The following is a 26796-nucleotide window of genomic DNA, read 5'->3' on the forward strand; positions in this document are numbered from 1 at the left end:
CTAAAACCACGGGGGCTATGACATTTTACGTATTTTTCTTCTTGTTCTATCAGAAACCAACTTGAACCTTCAATGACTTCTGATCCTATTGACACTGCACAAAATTGCTGAAATCATATCGCAGGTGCACAATGAGAAATTTTCACTGCAGGGAGTGGAACAGACATTTGGAATGTTAGTCACTATGACTTCTGGTTGTTAATGCTCCTTACCTGCGTAGGGTGCTCTGGTTTGAAACTTTATCCGGTTCAGACTGGGACATGATTGGGATGAACGTAAGAAGATAAAGAGACAGAGGACAGATAAAGAGACATTTTGAGTAACAAGTAGAACAGCGATGGTACAAAGTCTATGCCCAAAGGTAATGCCTCCGTACATCCATCCCTCTGCGCTTCATTTTTTGTTCCATAAACAACAACTGAGTGCGTAGAGATTATTGAGAAAGTTACAATTTTATAACAAACCCCATACATTATATACTTCGATAGTCATGAGTCTGAGTCATACATGATGCTGCAACATGATGAACAAAACGGATTTTCGTGCTTTTCTGATGTATTATACCTGACAATATTTACCTTTCTTTTCCCCAGAGGCTGTGCTTTCACGTCCGACTGTCCAAGGACTTCAACGTGTCTTTCTAGAGGCTCGACCAGCAGCGCTTCAACGAAACGAGATCCTTTTTGTCCGCACGGCGTGTCCACTTGCTCTGCATCGTCCAGCGAGCGGTTCCTGCACAGTCTCGATTCTCCGTGTCTTCTGTGTTGCTGCCTTTGTTTATGGAGCTGTTCAATCAAGGGATTTATCCATAAGTAAACTCTGTCCATTATTCAACTTTGTCTGTGTGTGATTCTTAACATCATATGTTACGCGCCAACTATCCGTGTCGACCCACAAGGAGAAGCAAAAGGGTTTCAATGAAATGTTTGAGACGAGTCTGTCTATCTCAGTATTTTTTATTTAAATCTCTTTCTCTGTCTGTTTGTTTTCACCCCTTTCTGTCTGTCTGTTTGTTTGTAAGCAGGACATCTCAAAAGGTTGTGCACGAATTTGTACGAAACTTGGAGGAAAGGTTGTGAGTGTGACGATGACAAATTTATTTGATTTTGGTGAAGATCTGGATCTGGATATGAGTTTTTAAAATATATTTATGAGTGATTCTTCACCATTGAGTGATTGGGCCAAAAATTATCTGGAGCATGATACTTCAAAAAGTTGTGTCCAGACAGATTCTGACAACCAACAGGTCCAAATTCAGATCCGACCTATCATTGGACACAAAACGTAAACTCTTCTACCTGGCAGAGGTATGCGCTCTCCCGAGTGCCGTTCTAGTTTCCCATGTCTTTCGATTCCATAGATTCTTTTTTTGTCTTTTCACCGATACCATATTGAGGCTCATGGAAATACAAGGTAGGTGACAGGAGTTAAAAAGACAACGTACTGACGTTGGGGGTAGTGGGGCAACAGGTGGATGCAACAAGCAGGGGAAGGTGTGAACAGGAAAAGAGGAGAGAGAAAGAGAGGAGGAAACACAGTAACCTGAAAATAACAGGGCTCGCTAGGTCAGGTTAATGGGGGAAAAATTATGGTGGTTAGGGATGGGGAATGATGTGATATAAAGTATAAAAGATACAAAAGAGTAATTGCTGTTCCTCTTCACCTTGTCCTTATTTAGTTTTATTGCTGGGTATCAATAGCCTGCCTGTGTATTATTTTCTTTAAATACCAACAGCAAGGTTGAAGGACAGAGGGGAGACTTAGACAATTAAGGGAAGTGGGGAGGAAAGAGAGGTACAGAGGGACAATATTTATAGAGAAGCGGACTCTCAGAAAGGAAAAACTGGAAATTTGGAAGGTGGAGGACTTGAAGGTGGAAGGTTGATAGTGTGGGGAAATCAGATCCAAGTTGCGCCCAGGCGCCATTACCGCTTCTCTCCACTACGTGGCTATTATAAGAACTTAGCTCCGAGACGTGAAGCGCAGTCCTGAGACATTTATCATGCTTTATCCACGTGTATGCTCAGAATGGTAAGGGAAACACTTTTCATGTCGCTTGCTTGCGTGCTTGACTATGATACTCTTATTGCTTATATGCTTGACATATATTGATCCTATGATTGCTAATTCTCTTTCAGATATTGCTGGTGTTCGATACAGATGAAACTCACCTTCGGAGACCCTGTTGTAGATCTGATTATTTTACAACAGATAAGGTTAGAAAAGAGCATGGCTTTGGATTGGGGATGATCTGAGATGGTGGTGAACTGCTGTCTTGTAGACCTGGAGTGAGGAATGAGATTGAAGAGAATGTGAAAGTTGATTCTACAGGTGGGGAAAAATAGGAACAAATGAGTGGAGGTGAGTAGTGAGCTGATGCTGCCCAGTACAAGTTGCAGAATCAGAGGTGAGGGTTGCCAGAAACTTATCCACCCTCTCAAGTGCAAAGGACACAGAGTCCAGCAGCAGTTGGGTATGACTGGGTAGGATGTATACAGAGAGCAAGGGGTTTGGAACACAGAAAGCAATCTCAGAATTGCGACATTCGGCCTTCTCAAGAGTGGAGTCTGCTGTGGTTCCATTTGAGGAGAGGGAAGGGATGGAAGGGGAGCATACACCAGAGACACACGTAACAAGGTGCCACCAGGTTTTAGAGGAGGGAAAAAAGTTCTGAAATTTCATTCTTGAAGTTGAACAGACGTTGTTTATTAGATCTCCTGAGAGTGGACACACACTTGTTGCGGGCTATTGTGGAATGATCCGAGATGGCCTTTGGTTGGATTTGCTTTCCAGGAAGAGAAGGCAAGTTGTTTCAGAGCAACTGCCTCACTACAGGATTCAGTGTACCATCTGCAGGAAGAAGGGTAGGATAACAGGAGATGGGATGAATCTCAGAGAGAGAGAGAGAGAGAAAGAGAGAGAGAAAGAGAAAGAGAAAAGAAAGAAACACAGAAAGAAAAGAAAAAGAGAAAGAAAGTATCTGTGGAAGAATTCCCAGGCCGAGTAACATCAGGGGCGGTAGATATGGGAGACCAGTCCTGAAGAGAGATGGCTGCGTATAGTCTCTGCCAATCTCCTTGAGAACTGCTGGGCATTGAGGCAGCTCTCTGAGAATATCCATAAATATGGCGACTCTCACAAGCACATGATCAGATGAACTAATTGGAGCAGAGGAAGAGCAGGAGACATTTGCAGGGAAGCCTGTCATCACCAAGTGCAAAGGGAGGATTTGCCATAAGGAGAAATCCTGGTTGGAAAGTTCACAGATTTAATCAGTTCCATGGAGTCACAGAAGTCCTTTGCATAAGTTATTTGGCTGGTGAGAGAGGTACCAACACACAACTAGTTGCATGGTGTCAAAATTAAAATCTTCATATACTGTATGAGTAAGAGCATTGGGATGAGTGGTTAATAGTTTTTCCATGTTGTCTGTGTGTGTGTGTGCGTGTGTGAGATAGAGATAGAGATGTAAATGGAATCGTCACTGTTTATAGGACAGTACAATACACAGACAAAGAAGATACTCGTATGTGACTGGTAGGGAAATCACAACCAAAGGTACTCCTGAGGGTTGGGAGGTGTAAGATCAGTACACAGACAGTAAGAAATTGAGTTATTAATGTAAAATACAACTCTGCCGCTAGGGCGGGATTCAAGCCTGTGAAATTGGAGGTGACAATAGCCAGGAAGAGACACTAAGGAGTCGCGGACGTCCTGTGTTAGGAAGGATTCTGTTAGGAAGGAAGGAAGAAACAGATGATGTCCAGAGTATGAGCAGTGGGCTGGATCCAGAGATCCGATCCGTCAGGTTGGAGCAGAGGTCTCAGATTTTGGGGGGTCACACAGTGCGGACAGGGGGGAGGTTGGGACGGTGTATTATTTCCTGTTTTTTTTTTTGTGTGTGTGTTTCAATGAGCCGAGGCCTCCCAATGAATCACAGTAATGCTGACGTTTCTGGCATTAGACCTTCCCCAGAGCAAGAGCAAAATCTGTTGTTTGAATTCTCTGCCAATACAGACCGACATTCACCTTTACAAAGTCTCGTGTTCTTCTGTATCAAGGAATCCATTAGGTGTATATCATTTCCAGAGGACCGGTTTGATTATGTTCGTTTCAGGATGCAGTATTCCCAAAATCAGAGCGTGAATCAGAACTACGTACCAGAAATGTGTGAATGTGGTCAATGGGTAGTTGACGGCGTACTGGTAATAACACACTTTAGGTGCACTGTTTGCTTGATTGCAAGTACTGTCCTCAGAAATAAGTAAAATGCCCACATTGTGCCAAAGTGCCAAACAGCCAAGAGATGGTATTTCTGTTGGAAAAATATTCTCAACATCATCGGCGTGTGTGCAAGATACACCTCGTAAAGCTGATAAAAAGGTACACCTTGTTAAGCTGCATTCTGCTATAACACACTTGTTCAAGCTGCTGTTGCAGCTTCTTCCGCTGCTGCTCCCATTCGCTGCGCTCTCGGTTGAACCTCTGCAGTAGGTCTAGACGCTCACGGGTCCACAGACGTTCACATGCGTCGAGCTGGTGTCTCAGTTCCATTGTGGAGATGTGCAGCTCTGCCAGGCGGCGCCGCTGTTCTTCAGGTACCTCAACAGCTCCCACCTTGTTAGCTGGGCCTTTGGTGGCACGACCTTCAAGCTGAGAGAAAACAACAAACAAGAAAGGTGCCATGGCGTGCCAGCATTTAAAATGAAATTCCTAATATCTCTAGCCAAGCAGTCTGAGCAATGATTCCCCACAGAAAGCACAGAGTTAAAATCTCATAATGTAATATAATCTTAATATTCACGGGAATTATCTTTCACTTTCAAACCATTTTCCCGGGAATTATAATTTCCGAAAAATGTAAATCAAGATGGCGCCACAGTCGGACACTATTCTGCCATGGCTGCTGTTCATCCTGATCCGCTAAGATAAAACAACTGGTGTTTCGTGTATAACTGCCACATTAAATAAAGTATATGATGGTCATTTACTCATATTCTGATTAAAATCAAAATATGAGTAAATGGTGGTCAGCTATAAAAGAGTACCAAGTTCAGACAAAAATCATCCTGATCGAAATGTCAAATCAATACTGTACATACAGTATCTTCCGACCCATCGCCTACCAATATGTCATTGGGGAAATGGATAAAATCACTGAAAACTCTTGGCCTGCTGAACCCTCAACTTTGTGAGTCAGCAAAAAGTAGGTAGCCGAAACCTTACAGGTAGACCGCAATGCAATAAGCAGTAAGAGCTCTATTTCTTGAAACTTGCAACCACCAACTGGCAACTACATGAAATTTGGATGACAAGTGAAGAAAAATAGAGTGAATAAGCACACAAAGCCGTCAAGGATAAAACTTGCACACCAATTAGTATTCATAATTTTTGTTTTTAGCCCTCTTGTGTCCCACAGAGGACATGGAGGTACAATTAGGAATTACTGTTTTCAAGGAATTACTGCTCAAATGAAGGACAAACTGAGTATGAAACCTCAAATATATCATCGCAAGCAAATTGTCTATGATCTAAGAAGATACAGTCGTGAAAAAGTAAGTACACCCCATGTAAAGTTTTGACTTTTTCAACATATTTCAACATACAGCTATTTGATCTTCATTTCAACAATATTGATAGATAAAGGTGATATAATACAACAAATATCATGAAACATTTACATTTTGTAGTCCATTGTATAATTTAAATAAACATAAGTGAAAATTTCGCATGTGGAAAAGTAAGTACACCCTTGGCTCTAATAGGTGGTATTGCCCCCTTTGGCAGAAACAACCTCAAGTAGGCGTTTCTTATAACTGTCTACCAGTCTCTGACATCGACTGGGAGAAATTTTTGCCCACTCCTTCATGCAGAATTCTTTCAGCTGTGCGATGTTTGAGGGGTTTCTTGCATGCACAGCTCGTTTCAAATCCCCCACAACATCTCGATGGGATTTAGATACGGGCTTTGACTTGGCCATTCCAGAATCTACCATTTCTTTCTTTACAGCCATTCCTTGGTGGATTTACTGGTATGTTTAGGGTCATTGTCATGTTGCAAGGTCCAACTTCGGTTGAGCTTCAACTTTCCGACGGATGGCCTCACATTATCCTCAAGCACCCTCTGGTACAATGAAGAATTCTTAGTGGATTATTTGATGGTGAGCTGCCCAGGCCCTGATGCAGCAAAGCTGTCCCAAACCATAATATTTCCACCACCATGCTTTACAGTTGGTATCAGGTTCTTGTGGTCAAATGCTGTCTTTGGTTTTCGCCAAACGTCTTCTGGTACTGTGGCCAAATAGCCCTACCTTTGACTCATCTGTCCAGAGTGCATTGTTCCAGAAGTGCTGGTCTTTGCCTGGGTGTTCATTGGCAAACTTTAGTCTTGCCCTGATGTTCTTTCTGGACAGCAAAGGTTTCCTCCTGGCACACCTCCCATGTAGATCAAATTTGTGCAGCCTCTTTCTAATGGTAGACTCGTGCACTTTGACATCAACAGTGGCTAGAGCTACCTGTCGGTCCCGTGATGACATTCTGGGGTTCTTAGAGACTTCTTTCAGTATCTTGCGGTCTGCTCTCGGGCTGAACTTGCTGGGGTGGCCTGGCCTGAACAAGTTGGCAGTTGTTTGGAATCTTCTCCACTTGTAGATGATCTTCCGGACAGTCGAATGATTGATTTCAAATTGTTTGGATATCTTTTTAAATCCCTTCCCAGACTATAACCTTCTTTCTTCCCAGACTTTAGGCATCTATAACCTTCTTTCTGAAGGCCTCAGAGAGCTCTTTTGATCTAGGCATGGTGACGCCGCACACTTCAACAACAAAGAGCAAACCAAACTAAATGTCTGAGGTTTAAATAAGACAGGTTCCTCCAAGATCCTCTCTAACGATGTTCTAATGATTTGCACCTGAACTGGTGCACCTGATTCTAATTGTAGGTATTTGAAGTAGTGATGGTAAATGATAAATGTGGGGGTGTACTTACTTTTTCCACATGCGAAATTTGCATTTATGTTTATTTAAATTATACAATGGACTACAAAATGTAATTGTTTCATGATATTTGTTATATTATATCACCTTTATCTATCAATATTGTTGAAATGAAGATCAAATAGCTGTATGTTGAAATATGGTGAAAAAGTCAAAACTTTACATGGGGTGTACTTACTTTTTCACGTGACTGTATATTACTTTACATCCTATCCGAGGGATGCTTTGATAGTCATGATTTCGGGTTAAGCAGTGAGAAAATAGAACACTAATCCGCCACAATTTTTTCCTTGTCCAATTTTTAGCTCACCTGGATCGAAGTGCAGGGGAGCTTATGCGATGGCGCGTTGTCCGTCCGTCTGTCCGTCCGTCCGTCCGTAAACACTTGCAGCTTCTTCTCTGAAACCGCTGAAGGGATTGTGACCAAACTTGGCACAAATTATATTTGTTGTGTTGTGACTAAAGTTTGTTCACTGCATAAAAAAAGAATATATATTTTAATTTTTCAAATGATTCTTCACCATTGAGTGATCGGGCCAAAGCGGTATGTAGTCCGATATTTAAAAAAGTTGTTGATGGATTATGACAAAACTTGGTGGATGAATTGATTAGGTGACAAGAACAAGCCAATTAGATTTTGGTTCAGGTCTGAATCCAGATCCGACCTATCGGTGGATACAAAACATAAACTGTTCATCCTGGCGGAGGTATGCTCTCTACTGAGTGTAATAGCTTTACTGTCATAACTCTCAGATATGTCAGCCACTGAACTGCCAATCCACATGCACTGTTTGGTGTTTTTTTAAATCCTAACTCTACCTGTTGATTATTGCCTGGTTAACTTAGAGTCTGAGGGAAATACAATAGTAGCTGTCAGTGTCATTTTCATCCAGACATTATATTCTGCGATGGTATTTAGTGAGAATTATGATGTCATGAGAAGGAGCAGCCTCGGAGCTCCAGACCTGAGACATTTGTAGCCGTAGTTCAGAGCGCTCAATCTCCCAGGTGGCACGGTCACCAGCGTACTGCTGCTGCATCTGGCATCTGCGGCGGACCTCACCACGTGCCTCTGCCTGCAGATCTTCCACCACAGTACTCAGCTCCAATGCTAACTGTCGGCTATCTCCAGCCTGCTTGCAAAGGTACACGCACGGACGGACGCACGCACGGACGGACGCACACACACGCACACAATTTTCAACATCATTCATCCACTTAATCATTCTCCACATATACCTGAGTTTTAAATTTAGTTAAATTTGAAACATCTAATTACTTCAATTAAGGATCTTATTGCATCGAAGGAATTTTTCTGTGCTAACAATGTGAAGGACTCCAATATGCATGAACTCACCATTTTACTCTGTGTGAGTATCATAGGGCACACACATCCATTCCTGAGGACAAATGTCCCCAATGACGTCACATCTATTAGCTCAGTGGAATGTCCACTTTAAACGTGCCGATCATTCGTTCATTCATCATTAACAATGCATGCCAGTGGTTTTGTTTAATCATCAGATGGTTCTGTTTGCTTGGTGTGTTCATCAACATGGGGATGGGTTGCTTCACTGTTAAAAACCATGAAGCAGAAAAGTAGTTTGTCCTGTCTGATGTTGCTATCTGAGTACATATCTCATGATGTTGTAATTCTAGGGTCAAATCCCATATGTTGTGTCAAATTGTTCATTTTCTCTTATGTCTTTTGAGCCTTATGCACTGTCGAGAAAAAGTGATTTGATTTTTCACTTTATCATCCATCAGAAAACTTTATAAACAATATCAGTTCTATTTCCACTGTCACCATGAACAGGGACCTTCTGCATCATGCAAACCCTGACTATATCTTAGGTAAGTGAGAGAAGTTTGTTGCAATCTTTGTTATATTTACAAGACTTGATTCTATTTCTTCACCAAACAAGCAAGACATACTGTATGTGTTGTCATTGGATGATAGGATACCCACAACACAAAGGATGAAGTCTTGGTGAGGCATATCCTGACCTGAGCAGTTTCATCCCACTCTGGAACTCCACGAAATACTGCTTCCTTGCATAATCCGGCAGAACGCTCCGAAGAGTCCAACCACAGGTCTCCCCGCATTACCAGTGCTCCCAGCTCTCCCACGCGCTCGCTCTAGCATGCAGGTATGCGCGCGCTGTGCATCCATCCACAACTTCTTAAAGCACGACAGATACAAAAACACTTGAAAAACAAAATTCCTCTTCTTCCTCATAAAGCGCGTTGAATTGAGAAGGAAAACAAAATGTTCTTCCTCTTTGGTTGAATTTGTTTTAGTGAAATAGTGGAGTAACTAATTGCTTTTTATGTTTAAAATTTAGTCTTGTGGAATTGCTTGTAGAAAACGAGGTACTTTATGGATCATCAAAAACACCTTGGACAACATGCCCAGTGATGCATTTCATGAAACCTTTTAGCCATTTTGAAAACATCTTGGATTTCATCCTTTTCAGGTGGGTATGAGGGATGTGCACAACAAGCCAAATTCAGACAAACATTTTCATGGACGCTTTATGATTAAACTTTCAAGTTGCAGGGAATACCCACGACAACAGCGCATCATGATGTGACTGAAGATTTGGAAACAAAAGGTGATGACAAAGTTGGTGAAATAGGTCCTCGAGTGGGCAAACGTCTTCTGGATTTCATTCATCTCCTGCAGCGTGCAATTAGAGTGCACCATAACACCGATGTACCTGTAGGTATCCCGGTGAGCTGAAGGCGAAACGACGACCAAGCCTCCAATGCCTGAGAAGGCGTCTGAGCTCGATGCAGACCCCGAGTGACAGCTGCTGCAAGCGATGAGCCTCAAGAGCAAGAGGTCCCTCAGACTTGGGCCCTTGACGTTCCAGTCGCCATTGTAGCTGCAAGCTTTGCACCCTGAAGTCCCGGCATTGCAAAGCACGCTGGTGGTCTTCCTTCAGCTGGAGGGAAGCGGATATTAGGAATATTGGTCCAAGGAGAAAGAACATTTGCTATTCCAAAAGGAGAAAACATTTGTTACTCCAACATTTTACTTTTAAGTAAAAGTCGTTTTGTGGAATGACAGGACTTGCCTACTTTGTTTCTTTTCTAACCCCAAAGGCGGACCAGGGACGCGCGAGCCTACGCGTTAGCGTGCTACGGCGGAATCAACGGCTTCGGCCACGGCCGGGCCGATACTCTCCCCCCCCCCGACCCCTCCCCTTCCCACGCCTCCTGCCCCCAAGCCCTCTCCCTCCCACACTTCTCCCTGCTCTCAAATGTTGTGGTTGTGTGCTTCCCCTTCTCTCCCCATCTTGTCTTCCGCTCCCTCTTTTGTATATTTTGTTTGTCTGGTTGATTTGTTTGTGAAATAAATGTTAGCTCTTTCACGAGCCTCGATTCAGTATACAAAAAAAGAAAAAAAAGAAAAAAAAAGAGCAAACCTTCATTTCTGGATGTCACGTCATGTCAAAATGTCAAGTTGTCAAACTTTTTGTCAAACCTTCAGCTCCCCTAGGCTGTTCTGAATGTGTTGATAAAGGTGCACGTTTCGTTTGCAGTTATTCGAGGCAGACATGCATCACAATTTGGCCTGAAATCTGCTCCCTCCAAACAAACTCCCATCATAGACTGCTCCTGGAATTTCTTCCATTACAGACTAATTTCTCTTTTGCAAACAAATTCACTCCATCATGGATGGATTCAACTTTTCAAAAAGTCAAAGGTCATTCCCCATTCATACTCATGATACTTTCTACCCTCATTAACCATCCCCAAGCACACCCTACCATTCCAGGTTGTTGCATACCCCATTAATGTGGAAACATTCATCTGCTCTCCCTCCCAAAGTCCAAACTGGTTAGCCACCTGCATTCATTTGTCACCTTATTCTCCCAGTTGTGGAATAGTCTCCCTGTGTCCATTGTCTCATCCTTATTTTAGTCTTTCAAACGTGCCACCCATCACTACTTCACCATCCACATCCATGGTCTTCTCGACACAAGTTCGTTCATTCTGATCCTTTCCGAGCCACTGTTACTTGTTTTTGTGTTTTTCCTTCCTTCCTCCTTGTGTACACAGTTTCAGTGAAACAAGATCCACAATGGCAATTGTTTCTTCAATTCGAACCCAAATATTATTTCAGTGGGATGGGCCAATGCATGACTGATAGTGTGGAAATATCAGAAGAGTAGTACCAAGGTATTTACAAGAAGGCCTCCAAGTCACTTTGTATACAAATCCTACATTAATGGAAGATCGAGGTTATCGAGGGTAAAAGGCAACACACTGAGAGTGGAGCCGTGGGGGCATCGAGTGGCTATTATAATGGAATGAACGAACAGGAGGAGAGAGAAGAGGAAAGGAAGCACAGCAACCTGCAAATAGATGGGGAGAGGTAAAGGGTGAGAGGGAGGGGAAATTAATGAGGTTTGAAAACATCACCGGTAGGGATGGTAAGCAACATTAGGTTGTGGTATATTACCAACTTCAATCCTTGAAGGTAAGAGTGATTGAACAGGTGGAGGAATGTGGTTCTAAAAGCAGGAGAAAAGAGTAACAAAGGTAAGATTGCTTGTAATTATGGACCATATTACCTTCATAGAAATGTTTTGAATATGTGAATAAGGAAGTCCTTATAAGATTATGTGGACAGTTGTCCTATGCAATATAGACCTTAGTTTTATCTCTAGTGTCAATTTGATGATGCAGTGTTTTTTTAGGTCATCTCATCTCGATTCTCGAAAATATGAACTTATGAAATAGGTCGTCCTGTCCGTACAGTCTTCCATCTATCCGTCCATCCGTTAACGTTTTGCTATTTTTGCTCCTCCTCCCTTATGACAAATCGCTCGGGCTTCGAATATTCGATTTCGGGTCATTGGGATTCACAGGGGGTAGGGGGACGGAGTGGATAGGGGGAGTTACCCCCTGAAACCTTGGATCCCTACTCGTCCATTATTATCCCCCATTGGACTTCGTCCAAAACGGGGGTTTATGGATTGGGCCTCGTCCGTCCGTCCATTAACGTTTTGCTCTTTTTGCTACTCCTCCATTATCGCCCGGCTGATTGTTCTGAAACTTGACACATGAATACAAGCCCGCACAATCACTCGGGCTTCAATTTTTCAATTTAGGATCATTGGGGCTCCCAGGGGAGGCAGGGGGAGGTGGGTGGATTAACCCCCAAAATTTGGATCCCTACTCGTTCCTTATTTGCCAACCGATTGCTCTGAAACCCGATAAACCCCTTCTACTCGATTGTCCGCAGGATAGCTCAGTCTTACGTGATGGTCTGCAGGATAGCTCAGTCTTATACGATGGTCTGCAGGACAGCTCAGTCTTATACGATGGTCTGCAGGACGGCTCAGTCTTATACGATGGTCTGCAGGACAGCTCAGTCTTATACGATGGTCTGCAGGACAGCTCAGTCTTATACGATTGTCTGCAGGACAGCTCAGTCTTATACGATGGTCTGCAGGACAGCTCATTCTTAAACGATGGTCTGCAGGATAGGTCTGCGATGGTCCGCAGGCAGGAGCCAGTGTTATACAATTGTCTGCAGGATAGCTCAGTCTTATACGATTGTCGGCAGGATAGCTCAGTCTTATACGATTGTCCGCAGGATAACTCAGTCTTATACGATTGTCCGCAGGATAGCTCAGTCTTATACGATTGTCTGCAGGATAGCTCAGTCATATACGATTGTCCGCAGGATAGCTCAGTCTTATACGTTTGTCTGCAGGATAGCTCAGTCTTATACGATTGTCGGCAGGATAGCTCAGTCTTATACGATGGTCTGCAGGACAGCTCAGTCTCATACGATTGTCTGCAGGATAGCTCAGTCTTATACGATGGTCTGCAGGACAGCTCAGTCTTATACGATGGTCTGCAGGACAGCTGTCTTATACGATTGTCTGCAGGATAGCTCAGTCTTATACGATTGTCCGCAGGATATCTCAGTCTTATACGATTGTCCGCAGGATAGCTCAGTCTTATACGATTGTCCGCAGGATAGCTCAGTCGTATACGATTGTCCCAGGATAGCTCAGTCTTATACGATGGTCTGCAGGACAGCTCAGTCTTATACGATGGTCTGCAGGACAGCTCAGTCTTATACGATGGTCTGCAGGACAGCTCATTCTTAAACGATGGTCTGCAGGATAGCTCAGTCTTGTAGGATGGTCTGCAGGATAGCTCAGTCTTATACGATGGTCGGCAGGATAGCTCAGTCTTATACGATGGTCGGCAGGATAGCTCAGTCTTATACGATGGTCGGCAGGATAGCTCAGTCTTACGTGATGGTCTGCAGGATAGCTCAGTCTTACGTGATGGTCTGCAGGATAGCTCAGTCTTATACCATTATCCACAGGATAGCTCAGTCTTATACGATTGTCCGCAGGATAGCTCAGTCTTATACGATTGTCCGCAGGATAGCTCAGTCGTATACGATTGTCCGCAGGATAGCTCAGTCTTATACAATTGTCTGCAGGATAGCTCAGTCTTATACGATTGTTGGCAGGATAGCTCAGTCTTATACGATGGTCTGCAGGATAGCTCAGTCGTATACGATTGTCCACAGGATAGCTCAGTCTTATACGATTGTCTGCAGGATAGTTCAGTCTTATACGATTGTCTGCAGGATAGCTCAGTCGTATACGATTGTCTGCAGGATAGCTCAGTCTTATACGATTGTCTGCAGGATAGCTCAGTCGTATACGATTGTCTGCAGGATAGCTCAGTCTTATACGATTGTCCGCAGGATAGCTCAGTCTCATACGATTGTCCCCAGGATAGCTCAGTCTTATACGATTGTCCGCAGGATAGCTCAGTCATATACGATTGTCCGCAGGATAGCTCAGTGTTATACAATTGTCTGCAGGATAGCTCATTCTTATACGATTGTCGGCAGGATAGCTCAGTCTTATACGATGGTCTGCAGGATAGCTCAGTCGTATACGATTGTCCGCAGGATAACTCAGTCTTATACGATTGTCCGCAGGATAGCTCAGTCTTATACGATTGTCTGCAGGATAGCTCAGTCATATACGATTGTCCGCAGGATAGCTCAGTCTTATACGATTGTCCGCAGGATAGCTCAGTCTTATACGATGGTCTGCAGGATAGCTCAGTCTTATACGATTGTCCGCAGGATAGCTCAGTCTTATACGATTGTCCGCAGGATAGCTCAGTCTTATACGATTGTCCGCAGGATAGCTTAGTCGTACACGATTGTCCGCAGCATAGCTCAGTCTTATACAATTGTCTGCAGGATAGCTCAGTCTAATACGATTGTCGGCAGGATAGCTCAGTCTTATACGATGGTCTGCAGGATAGCTCAGTGGTTTACGATTGTCCGCAGGATAGCTCAGTCTTATACGATTGTCCGCAGGATAGCTCAGTCTTATACGATTCTCTGCAGGATAGCTCAGTCGTATGCGATTGTCCGCAGGAAAGCTCAGTCATATGCGATTGTCCACAGGATAGCTCAGTCTTATACGATTGTCGGCAGGATAGCTCAGTCTTATACGATGGTCTGCAGTATCCCAGGGCGTGCGGTCATGGGGAGGGGAAAGGAGGAGGGGGGAGGTACCCCTGAAACTTTAAATCCCTACTTGGCCCTCATTTACCAACTCTGATTGCTCTGAAACCCGATACAGCCCTTCTATTCGATAGCACACAGGATCACTCGGTCTTAAAAAAATTTTGATTCCAGATCAGGGAGCTCCCGGGGGTTGGGTGAGAGTGAGGTTCCCTCAAATGAGCAGAGGTCTGAACTGCAACCTCAATATATGACTTTCATCAGCCTCCTGGGAGCTATTTCTAATGTTTGGAAGAAGGCTGCCTGGTCTTGAGTTGTGGATCGTAATGCATGGAAAAAGATCCCCCTTTGACTTCTACAGGAGCCAATTGTGTGGCTGACACCAAGCCTGGATTGGTGTCCCTTGAAAATGTCCTCAGTTCAGCACGACTGACAGAACCCTTACAGTTGTCCAAATCAAGGTGTTAATCATGGAGGATCATCGTGTTAAAGTTGCCAAAATATCTACAGAACTCATTTCTCTGTATAGGATGAGCGGGTCCTGAATTGATGAAAATAGTTCCATTTGTTTTTATCCAGTGAAGGACCTTTAAACCCTTTTAGATTATAAAGGGTTGAAGAGGTCTAAAGGGTGTAATGGACGAAATTAATCTAAAGTGTTGAAAGGGTCTTGAAAGGAATAAAAAGAGTCGAAATTAAGGGGTAGAAATGCTTAAGGGCATCTAATGGGTCTACGGGTCTAAAGGGTCTATGGGACACAGTAAAAGGGGTCTAAATGATAACGGTTTTTCCCTCCTGAGAGTTCCCTTCTGTATCCATCCTGTCCATCCCATGTGTCCTTTGCTGTCTCCCCCCCCCCCCCCCCATTGCTCCCCACACCACTCGTTTGTCCAAATCTTCCTCTATCTTGTCCTCCAACTCTGCTGTTGGTGTTTCCTCCCTCTCTCTGTTACTTTTGTCTTGTTACGTCCAGGTCCATTCAGTGTACAAGCTCTTCCATGAGCCTTGACTCTTTAGAAAAAATAAATAAAAGCAACTGGATCATTTACATTTCACAAACTAAGAACTACCTTTTCAGACATTCTCTCCAAAAGTTTCTTCTTCTCGTTTGTCTGCAAATTTTGGAAATTCTAGCTTCTCTGCGAGCCTCGACTCCTGTCTAAAAATGCTCCATACAATGTCTTCCTATGACAGGGCAGATGTGCCCTCCAGGTTGAGAGGCTAAAACAATATGCCACTCGCTACCATCGAAGATCGGTTAAACCGTCAGTCATGTGCCCAAGCACATCATGTAGCATGCCATCCCGTGGAGAGTACAGGAAGCAATCTGACCCCATTACTTGCAGGTGCTCCTCCAGCAAAAAAAAAGTCCACTGCAGTTCTCGTGAGACTTTTCGATGGGAATCTAATGAGAATTCACTTTTTTTTTTAACTCTATGAGTCTGTTAGATTAAAGAAGCAATCTAGAAATGCCTTTGGTCGTATCAACCTTCAGTGACATCATGTTAATGCATACCGCCATTAGATGTTAAAAATGAAGGCTGTGGATGTCATCATGATGTTACTAACCTGAACAATGGACTGTTCATACTTCCAGGCATCCTCGCGGCGCAGATTCTGCTCTTGTTCTACCTGTGTCTTGAGTTTAGCAATGCTCTCCTGTGCTTCAGCCAATACCTGCTGGGACTCCCACAACTCCAGGCAGGACAGCAAGGAGACAGTTCCACCATGTCATTTGTTACATTTCCTTAAACACCTCTGTTTACAGGTATTGATAAATTGGTGAAATGTTGAGTTCATGATTACATCATCGTCTGCAGCATGTTTCAAGCCAATATACCCTCATTGCAATTTTGGGTCTGGCTCATTTTAACGACTATTCCAAGTATGTTGTTGTGTCATGGATGTGGAGGACCTTACCTCTCGTGCAATCAATTGTCCAGTGTCTGATGTAAGTTCAGGACTACACAGCTCGTTATCATATTCACGAATCGCACCTGGAACCTCAGCCTGCAATTTCCAGCAAGGCTCTTCCGTCATCTCTTTATTTGCATGGAGTTTCCGAACCTCACTCTGCATAGAGAGCCAAATGTGTGACAGGCTTGCTGGTTGAGTGGTGCATGATAACCTCAAAACCTCTCAACAAAATGGTACAATAGCTCAAACAATCGCCCATTGGTAGCTACTTTTACTATACTACTTTTTTCACTTTTATTCTACTTTTCTTTTCTATTTACTATTACTATTGTATTTATTTCCTATACTATTTTTTTATTATATTTTTGGTACTTTTATTCAACCCCCCCTCCCCCCCTCTCCATTTTACTATAGCTACTACTATAGGTACTATAGTATTGGCAGTAGAACAATGGTACTATAGCTTCATTTAGGTGCTCGACACTTTCGTCACCAGTGGAGAGTTGCATTTGTTATCTCTATCCACAAAAACAATGGTCTCGGTTCTTTCCCTGATATGTAGTGATTTAAATTTTTTCCAAAAAACAACTACAAACATTCCTTCTCAAAAACTCAAATATCATAGCAGAACAATTTGGTTTCCATCCAAATCAAAGCACTTTGGATGTTCTATTTATCTCGTTTAGGTTATTTATGATACCCTTGTTCAAGGTGGGGAGTTTTGAGTAGTTGCAATTATTTTTTTTATTTTTTTACCGCTGCCACCAAAGGTGGATGGAGGTTATGTTTTCACCCCTGTCTGTCTGTCTGTCTGTCTGTTTGTCTGTGAACAAGATATCTCAAAAAGTTGTGAACGGATTCGGATGAAATTTGGCAGAGAGGTCGCGTATGTGACAAGGACGAAATTATTAGATTTTGGTGAGGATCTGAATATTAATTCGGATATGAGACTTATTTAATTTTTTAAGTGATTCTTCACCATTGAGAGATAGGGCCAAAAACGATATATAACATGATATTTAAAAAAGTTATGGACGAGTTATTACTAAACCTGGTGGACGAGTTGCTTAGGTGACAAGAACAAGCTGATTCGATTTTGGTTCAGGTCTGAATCCAGATCCGACCTTATAATTGGGATACAAAACATAAACTGTTCAGCTTGGCGGAGGTATGGACTCTACTGAGTGCCGTTCTAGTTTATACATGGTCTAGGCTAATGGTATCGATAGGACACAGAACAGATCAAGACACAACATAGCAAAGGGAACAGCAGGAGAAAGGAGAAATGCCAACAACAGGGTGGAGGGGGAAAGTCGACTGAGACGGACAAACACAAGGCATGCAGGTAACGATGAAGGGCAGTGAAGTACGGAATGGGTGGACGAGATGAATACAAAAGCAAATTTTTTGGGAGGGGTGGAGGGTGGTTTAACGGGTGTAGAAAATATCTTGTGTTTGGATGGGGGATGACCTGAGACGGTGGTGAACAGCTTTCTTGAAGACCGGCGGGAGGGAAGAATGAGATTGAAGAGAGTGTGGAAGGTGGTTCCACAGGTGGGAAAACAGGAATAAATGAGTGTAGGTGAACAGCGGTTCTGGATTTAAATAGAGATGAGCAGTGGTTGTGGACTTGACATAAGCCCAGCATTTGATGAATCAGTTTGGTAAAATTAAGCAATTAAGTTGAAGTGAACTTACACCCATGGTTTTAGTTGTTGACATCTTACCGATCAGACCAAAACAATTAGTGACAATAAAGGTAGAGATTCCACTCATAAGCTGGAGTTCCCCAAAGAGGCATTCTTAGGTCCATATTGTTCTTGATTTTTATGCCTCCGCCAATGAAGTTGCTGTCGGTATTATGTTTTCGGGTCGTCCATCTGGCTGTTTGTCTGGCCGTTCATGATAGGTTTTCGTTACCACGATATTGTGAGAATGGCTGAAGGGATCTAAGTCAAACTTGACACAGGTACACTACGTGGTCAAAAGTATGTGGACACCCAAACATCACACCCGTATGTGCTTGTCGAACATCTCATTCCAAAATAATGGGCATTCATATGGAGGTGGTCCCCTCTTTGCTGCTATATAACAGCCTCCACTCTTCTGAGAAGGCTTTCCACTAGATGTTGAAACATTGCTGCGGGGATTTGCTTCCATTCAGCCACAAGAGCATTAGTGAGATCGGGCACCGATGTTGGGCAATTAGGCTTGGCTCGCAGTCGGCGTTCCAATTCATCCCAAAGGTGCTCGATGGGGTTGAGGTCAGGGCTCTGTGCAGGCCAGTCAAGTTCTTCCACACTGATCTCAACAAACCATTTCTGTATGGACTGCTTTGTGCACGGGGGCATTGTCATGCTGAAACAGGAAAGGGCCTTCCCCAAACTGTTGCCACAAAGTTGGAAGCGCACAATCGTCTAGAATGTCATTGTATGCTGTTGTTGTTAAGATTTCCCTTCACTGGAACTAAGGGCCCTAGCCCAAGCCATGAAACCAGCCCCAGAACATTATTCCTCCTCCACCAAATGTTGCAGTTGGCACTATGCATTCGGGCAGGTAGCGTTCTCCTGGCATCTGTCAAACCCAGATTCGTCCGTCAGACTGCCAGATGGTGAAGCATGATTCATCACTCCAGAGAACGCATTTCCACTGCTCCAGAGTCCAATGGCGGCAAGCTTTACACCACTCCAACCGACGCTTGGCATTGCGCACGGTGATCTTCGGCTTGTGTGCGGCTGCTCAGCCATGGAAACCCATTTCATGAAGCACCTGACGTACAGATGTTTTGCTGACGTTGCTTCCAGAGGCAGTTTGAAACTTGGTAGTGAGTGTTGCAACCGAGGACAGACGATTTTTACGCGCTTATGCACTTCAGCACTCGGCGGTCCCGTTCTGTGAGCTTGTGTGGCCTATCACTTCGTGGCTGAACTGTTGTTGCTCCTTGACGTTGCCACTTCACAATAACAGCACTTACAGTTGACCAGGGCAGCTTTAGCAGGGCAGAAATTTGACAAACTGACTTGTTAGAAAGGTGGCATCATATGACAGTGCCACGTTGAAAGTCACTCAGCTCTTCAGTATGGCCCATTCTATTGCCTATGCTTGTCTATGGAGATTGCATGGCTGTGTGCTTGATTATATATACCTGTTAGCAATGGGTGTGGCTGAAACAGCCGAATCCATTAATTAAAATGGGTGTCCGGTCCACAGACTTTTGGCCATGTAGTGTATGTATCTATATATACGGGTATGTATGTGTATATATATATATATATATATATATATATATATATATACATACATACATATATATATAGTTGAAAAATAGTTGAAAAAATATATATTTTCCAAAAAAAATCCCCCCCCCCCAAAAACAAAAAATTGGAAAAATTTTCCAAAAAATACGCTTATGACATACCGACTGGAGAGGTAGGTGCATACCAGAAGTTTGGTAGGATTTCACAAAAGTTTGAGAAAGTAGTTCAGTGACAACACAGGACAGACACTGCACAGATATATATATATATATATATATATATATATATATATATATATATATATATTGTTATAGATCGCGGTTAGGATGTTATAGACCGAGCGGTGGTTTAAAACCGCGACCTAACAAAACTCACCCGATTCCACCCGAACGTGGGTTGTATCGCACCCTAGCTGCTCAATGAGGGAAAAGACAAAAGCGACGCAATGCAAGAGGAAAACGGAGACAAAAAAAAGGTTTGAAATATTACTACTGAATTTATTTCTACTATTTACACACAAGCAACAAAAAGCAATTCAGTTTATTTACAAGTACAAGACGCAGGTGACACAGTGCAAATTTAGCTTATCTACAGACTTAACTTATTACCCAGGACAGAACAAACAAAGACGACTCACACGGGGAATTGCAGGAATCGCAGGATGTGGATGGCTGGAGGGAGAGGGAGAGGTCCAAGGGGGGGTCCCGCCGCACAACCGGCGCGTTCAGCAGCCGCCGTTCCTGCCCCCTTTTGCGGTTGCCGGGTGTCGCTGCTGCGGCGGCCTGCAGTTGCCTTGCCAGGCCTTGTCTTACTCGCTTCTCACCACCGACTTCTCACCACCGCAACCAACTGTGACCACTGACCCTCCTTTTTGGCACCCGACTCAGACCAACTCTTCTCTCTCTCTCTCTTTCTCTCTCGGTGCAACCAACTCCTCCTCTCTCTCTCTTTCTCCGACCAACCCAGAGTGCATCTCCCTTTCTTCTTCTCCTTTCCTCCACTTCCGGTTGCGCCCTTTTATAGCGCCCCCAACGATCACGCCCCCGGCGCTTTGGACACGCCCATCGGGGCGCTCACCTCGGCCCTGGCTGGTCGCACGACCCTCGGGCTCCGCCCCGGACGACGACGGGCGGGCGCGCCCCTCCCCTCCTCTGACGAGGTGGAGACACGCCTTTCTTCCCTGACTCGAGCCTCGTGGTCAATGGCGGTTATTGGAGGGGAGGTGATTGGGAATCGAGGGCTCAGTAATGACGAGAGGGGATGTAATATGGCAATCGAGGGTCGGCAATCACGAAAGGGGGGTGTGAAGGAAATGGGGATTTTTGGGGATGGGAATGGAAGGGGATCTATTCTCTTTCACTGGTGCAATGGAGTACTTCAATTAATGGGAGACACAGCCTTATCCTAAAACACAGAATAAGATATAACTATCGAACATGAATATCCTATGATTGGCTGACGTGTATGCTTGTGGAATATGGGACGCCCTTTTGATCTTACACAGCTCCGGAGGCAGGAGGCACAGCACAACAACAATAATAATAATCATGCAGCACACAATAAAAAAAATATATATACAGTCCTCATATCCACAACACTGCACTCTCCTCCTCTTAGGCACGTCCCGGGCCTACAACTTTTAGCTTTAGCGTGACACGTAGGTGTAGTTCCCTCTATTTTTAACCTGACCCTGAGTGCGACAGTTTAAACATAAATAAATGTGTCCCGCTGCTCCATTGCACCCTGCCTAACAGACTTTCGCCCACAGTTAACCGAATTGCGGAATGGTCTTCAAACTATACACTGACGGTGGGGAGCATTATTTACACTGACTAACCCAGGACCTGTAATTGTTCTTTCTGGGGGGAGGACAGTCTGCTCTGCATCAATGCACCATTAAAGCACCCAAAAACGCACCAATACACACCCAAGCACCAATCGGTGCAGTCACCATTGTTCAATGAATAAAATAAAACCAACAACCCCGAACCCTGCAGGTGTCTCTGGCTCTTCGGCTCCCTCTGCTGGTTATTAATATTTCTCTTCCAGATGTTGTCATTTCCTTTGCTTTGCTTACTGGCGGCCTATTTTCAATAAAACTTGCACCCAATGTGTCCTTTTTATTTATTTATGGCCCACCAGGCCGACTATGTGTATGGTTCACCTGTGGGGCATTGGTGCCCTGTGGCCAAGGTCCGCCAGCAAGATTTCGGGCCCTCATGGCCGGTTCCAGCAGAGGGGCCATGCCCCAACCCATGGGGTCCATAAGTGGTGCTCGGCCACTGACATGTGGTCCATAATGTGGTGCATCGATGCAGACAGCTGGTTCTGGGAATTTCGGGCGCACAATGGCCGACCCACGCACGCTCCCCTCGGCGCCCAACGGCGCACAGGTCATGTGGGAGACAAAAGGGGGACAAGACAAATGAGCGAGGGGTAAGGTCTCAAGGGTACACATCAAAAAGGCAATGCAAGGCGAAATGCGTACGGAGGGCGCAGTGAGAAAGCTCGTCCCTACCGTACGTCACCCCCCTGTTACCTAGCCCACCCTTGCCCTTACCCCATATGTACAAAACCTACACATTACCAATTCGTCACTACTGTCACGTCTTCCCCATATTTCCCCTATATCAAATTCGTCACCACAATCCCTCTACTTCAAAAATTTGCCATCATCAATTCATCATCAATCCTCATAAGGAGGCAGAGATGGAACATCAAAGCACAATGTCACACCCACGTCATGATGCGTCTCACATTCCAAACATTTGCACAATAAAAAATAATAAAACATGGCATGGTGTGGAGTTACCTGTCACCTCCGGTGAGTGGGTGCAGATGGTGCGAGGAGATCCTTCATCCTAACTATCCTCTAAATGACTTTAACACACTTTACACTACCCGGGGTCTTTCTCCGGCCAATCCATTGGCCCTCTTACACTATGGGTTCTAAAAACCAATTCCCATTGGCCAAACTGTGGTGCTTTTCAATTTGGGGTCTCACTCCCCCGATTCATCTCCCGGTGCCCTCGCACAATTTCTGGGCCGCGACGTGTAGCTCTCCCAACAGGTCTACCCACCTGCACACCTCCACCACTGTAGTTGCCACCCGAGCTTACCTAGCTCCTCACCCTAACCTATCTAACTGGGGGCAGCCCCTCTCCTGGCTCTGTCACCCCATGGTGCCCTCTGGCACTGGGCCACCCGGGTCCGTCCTCCGGATCCTCGGGCCCCATCCACAACAACTACTACCGGCTCCCAGAGCCCACCTGCGGCCTCACCTGGCCGACATCCTTACAGTGGTGGAGTGCCCAAACCAACTGCACACACTAACAGGCTACACGCCCAGCCATTTCCACAACACTAATGCACCCATCCAAACATCATTCTTCCAACCGCACCACAGATGCCAATATCCAACCACAATTTACCTGTACCCTCTACCTAACTCTTACACTACCCGCCCCGGGTATCCGTGATGGGGGGTTCACTCTTCCCCCATTCACACCTTCGCACCATCCACTCCACTCCACAATTTCCACCATACCCACTCCACGACCATCCATTGGCCCATACTCCATACCATTTATTCCATACACCTGTCCTCCATTCACCTGTCGTTGCACACCTGTGCAATCTCACCTGGTGCCACCTGCACCCTCCTCCTCTTTCTGGACCAGTTGGTCAACGCAACACACATCACCATCACTCACTCATACACTGCTCCATTCACCTGTTCAGTTGCACACCTGTGCAATCACACCTGTTCCATTCTCACCTGTTCAATCCTCACACACACGGCATCATCTCAGCTAACTACTCCCCTCTGAAACTTGCGCTTCCCAGTCGTCCCTTTAAACTATTGCGCTCCCACGTCATTATCATCCACACTAAACTACCTGCGTCCCCACTACAGGTATCAGTCACTAACTAAACTTAACGTCACCTAATGTCATCTTTCTAGATCCCTACAATATAACCTAACCCATCCGGGCTAGTTTTCACTGCCATACACCCCATAAAATATTGCTCCTTTGCCCCCATCACCTGTGAGGGATGGTGGATTTGCCATCCCACCACATCGGGGGTCTCTCACTACCAATTTCGCTCGTCCAAATCCAACAATTCAAAAATTTTCCATTTACTGCCAATTCTATTCACTTTTCTAAATTTCGTTTTAAATCACTATCACTATCACCATCACCCGTCTACTTATTACATCCTCTCGGTGCGCCAATTTCCTTGGAAAGCTCGGCTTCGTACAGCCGAGCCATGAACGCGGGTTCTTTTGTGCCAGCGGCTGGATACGTCCCGCATTCGTGGCAGGGATGGGGGCTTACCCGGGCCGAGATCCCACGCACCACTTCGGCGTGGAGCCATCCAATGTCCCGATCTCGACCTGCCGGCACGTCTCAATAGAAAGTGGTCGCCATGACGACCCTTCCTATCGGGCGGCCCGCTCCGTCTAGTGGAGCCCGGACGCGGCCGTTCCACGCGAGGCCCAGCGTGGATCGCGCACGGCAGTTCTTTCGAAACCGCCGTGGTTCGGATCCCCGCTGGTTCTCGCGGCACGCGAAGCCCGGCACGCACCGAGGGCCCGATTCGGCTATAAGTCGTTCTAAACTCTACCCCGTCTAACGTCGATGCTTCACCTGGACGCTTACACCCCGCAGCCCGTTCCTTGCTCACACATCCAGCCGTGCCCTTGCTCCTCGTACCTTTCCTTACACACCCAGGTACACCCATTCCACTCACAGCCTTGGTCACACACCTGACCACCGAACACTTTGGCACACATTCGTTGCTCGCACACCTCACCAATACACCGCTTCGCGCCCCCTCCTCGGTCACCTCCTCTGTGACAATCACAGGTGTGCCCTCATTCGCACACCCAACCACGTGCCTCACCACCAACTCCAGCGTGCATTCCCACTCACGCTCTACCATTCCAGGTGTGCATCCTTCCATCCCAGGTGTACATCCTCGCTCACCTGCCACAACCAACTCACGCTCCGTTTCACTCTCACTACTCTCACCTCCACTCTCGGTCGCGCACTCACCCTTACTCTTGACAGCATGCGCTTTCCCCATGCACCCGTCCGTTACACACCTTTCTCGCGCATCCTCTCGCGCACACTTTTTCGTTACTTCCTCCGTAACACTCACCACACCGCGCTTCCCTGTGCTCCCTCGCACACGCGCTACGACCGGCTCACTCCTGACGGCACACTCACTCCTCGGCGTGCACTTTTTCCTCACACACCCCATGGTCGGACATTCTCGCACACCTCTTTTTTCGCACACCAGACCTGTCGCACACCTCACCAACGGCCTTTCACGAACACCCGGATCCAAACCAATCCCCAAGCCGACTGAAGCTTTCCTCACATCATATACATTGCCACTCACCTCCGTACTTTGTCTCCGCACCTCCTTTGCCACCTGCAAACTCTTTATTTGGTTAGTGAGCATCACATCATGATTTGAACACAGACCTTGTACACATTCCATCACCTCCTCCCGGATTTCTCTCTTAGTTTCTGTTCGTCCCTTCTTAATTTCACTCACCTCTTCTCCCACTTCCTCTAATTTTTGTTTAACCTCTTTTATTTCTCGGTGCGTCTCCTCAAGTTCGTCCTCTAAGGCTACCGTGACCGTTTCTACGTGCGTCCTTACCTCCCGGTCCTTCGTCTCCATTACTTCTGTCACCTCGTCCACCCTCATTGTCAGTTCCTCCCTTACCATCTGACATTGCCTCTGCGTCGCTATTAATTCGTTTTTAATTTCTTTTTGTGTCGCCTTTAACCCTCCTAGTACCGCAGTGTTCTTTTGAACCTGCTCCACTAACTTCGTTTGTCCCTCTGTCAGCTGTTCCACCTCCTCCGTCAGATCTTCTATTCCCCCTTGTAACTTAGCCGTATTATTCCTCACTTCTTTCTCTATACGCTTTTCGCCTCGCTTTACCTCCTCGCGTAGCCCCGAGACCTCCTCACTCACCCCTCGTCGTATTTCCTCCATCTGGTTCCCCATCTGTTCGATTTCCCGGGCGGATTGTTCCCCTATTTCCCGCAATTTGTCCTCCATCCTATTTTCTAACCCCATTAACCCATTTTTCACCCCCTCTAACTGATTCTCCTGGGCAGCCATTCTATTTTCTACCCCCATTAACCCATTTCTCACCTCTTTTATCCCGTTGTCTAACCCCTCAAAATTATTGTCTAACTTCTCACCGGTACCCCTCGCTTCGTCCCTCATTACCCCCATTTGGTTTCCCATTACCCCCATTTCGTTTCCCATTACCCCCAATTGCTTATTCTGAGCCTCCATCCGGTTCCCCATTTGATCCATTTTTGCATTCAGTTGGGTCAAGAATAATCTGAGGTCAAACCCGGTTTGCCCAGCGTCCCCAGCCGCCACCGCGGGCTCGCCCTCCGCGGCGCCGCTATTTTGGGACCCTTCAACCACGTGAGCGAGCGCGCCATTTTGCGCGCCTGATATTCCCGCAACCACATTGCCATTTTCCTCCTCCCTTTCTTCCCCGAAGTCCTGGGTTACTTCTAACCCCTCTATCTCTCCCACCGGCATCCCGTCGCCTTGGACAGCCATGGCGCGATTTCAAAATTCGGGCTTTTCCTTTAAAACAAAACAAATTTCGTACTTTATAATTTTGAGCGCGTGAAGCGCGCTCCGGGTCGATCTCACTCCCCGACACCAATTGTTATAGATCGCGGTTAGGATGTTATAGACCGAGCGGTGGTTTAAAACGGCGACCTAACAAAACTCACCCGATTCCACCCGAACGTGGGTTGTATCGCACCCTAGCTGCTCAATGAGGGAAAAGACAAAAGCGACGCAATGCAAGAGGAAAACGGAGACAAAAAAAAGGTTTGAAATATTACTACTGAATTTATTTCTACTATTTACACACAAGCAACAAAAAGCAATTCAGTTTATTTACAAGTACAAGACGCAGGTGACACAGTGCAAATTTAGCTTATCTACAGACTTAACTTATTACCCAGGACAGAACAAACAAAGACGACTCACACGGGGAATTGCAGGAATCGCAGGATGTGGATGGCTGGAGGGAGAGGGAGAG

At 45.4% G+C, this 26796-nt stretch overlaps 1 protein-coding gene across 4 annotated transcripts in view; it reads right to left on the reverse strand.

Moving 5' to 3' along the window:
• Positions 1 to 26796, reverse strand: part of LOC137438849 (microtubule cross-linking factor 1-like) — a 100897-nt gene that overhangs the window by 3346 nt on the left and 70755 nt on the right. For all 4 annotated transcript variants that reach the window (XM_068134271.2, XM_068134273.2, XM_068134270.2 and 1 more), the window contains 8 exons: positions 16444 to 16596; positions 16093 to 16218; positions 9716 to 9943; positions 9003 to 9134; positions 7961 to 8128; positions 4420 to 4653; positions 579 to 785; positions 213 to 253 (listed from right to left, as the gene is read on the reverse strand). In XM_068134271.2, coding sequence (XP_067990372.2) covers positions 213 to 253; positions 579 to 785; positions 4420 to 4653; positions 7961 to 8128; positions 9003 to 9134; positions 9716 to 9943; positions 16093 to 16218; positions 16444 to 16596 — 1289 coding nt within the window. The remainder of the gene's footprint in view (positions 1 to 212; positions 254 to 578; positions 786 to 4419; positions 4654 to 7960; positions 8129 to 9002; positions 9135 to 9715; positions 9944 to 16092; positions 16219 to 16443; positions 16597 to 26796) is intronic.

Source organism: Myxine glutinosa, chromosome 13, assembly GCF_964187855.1.
Source record: "Myxine glutinosa chromosome 13, kmMyxGlut1.1, whole genome shotgun sequence".
Lineage (NCBI taxonomy): Eukaryota > Metazoa > Chordata > Myxini > Myxiniformes > Myxinidae > Myxine > Myxine glutinosa.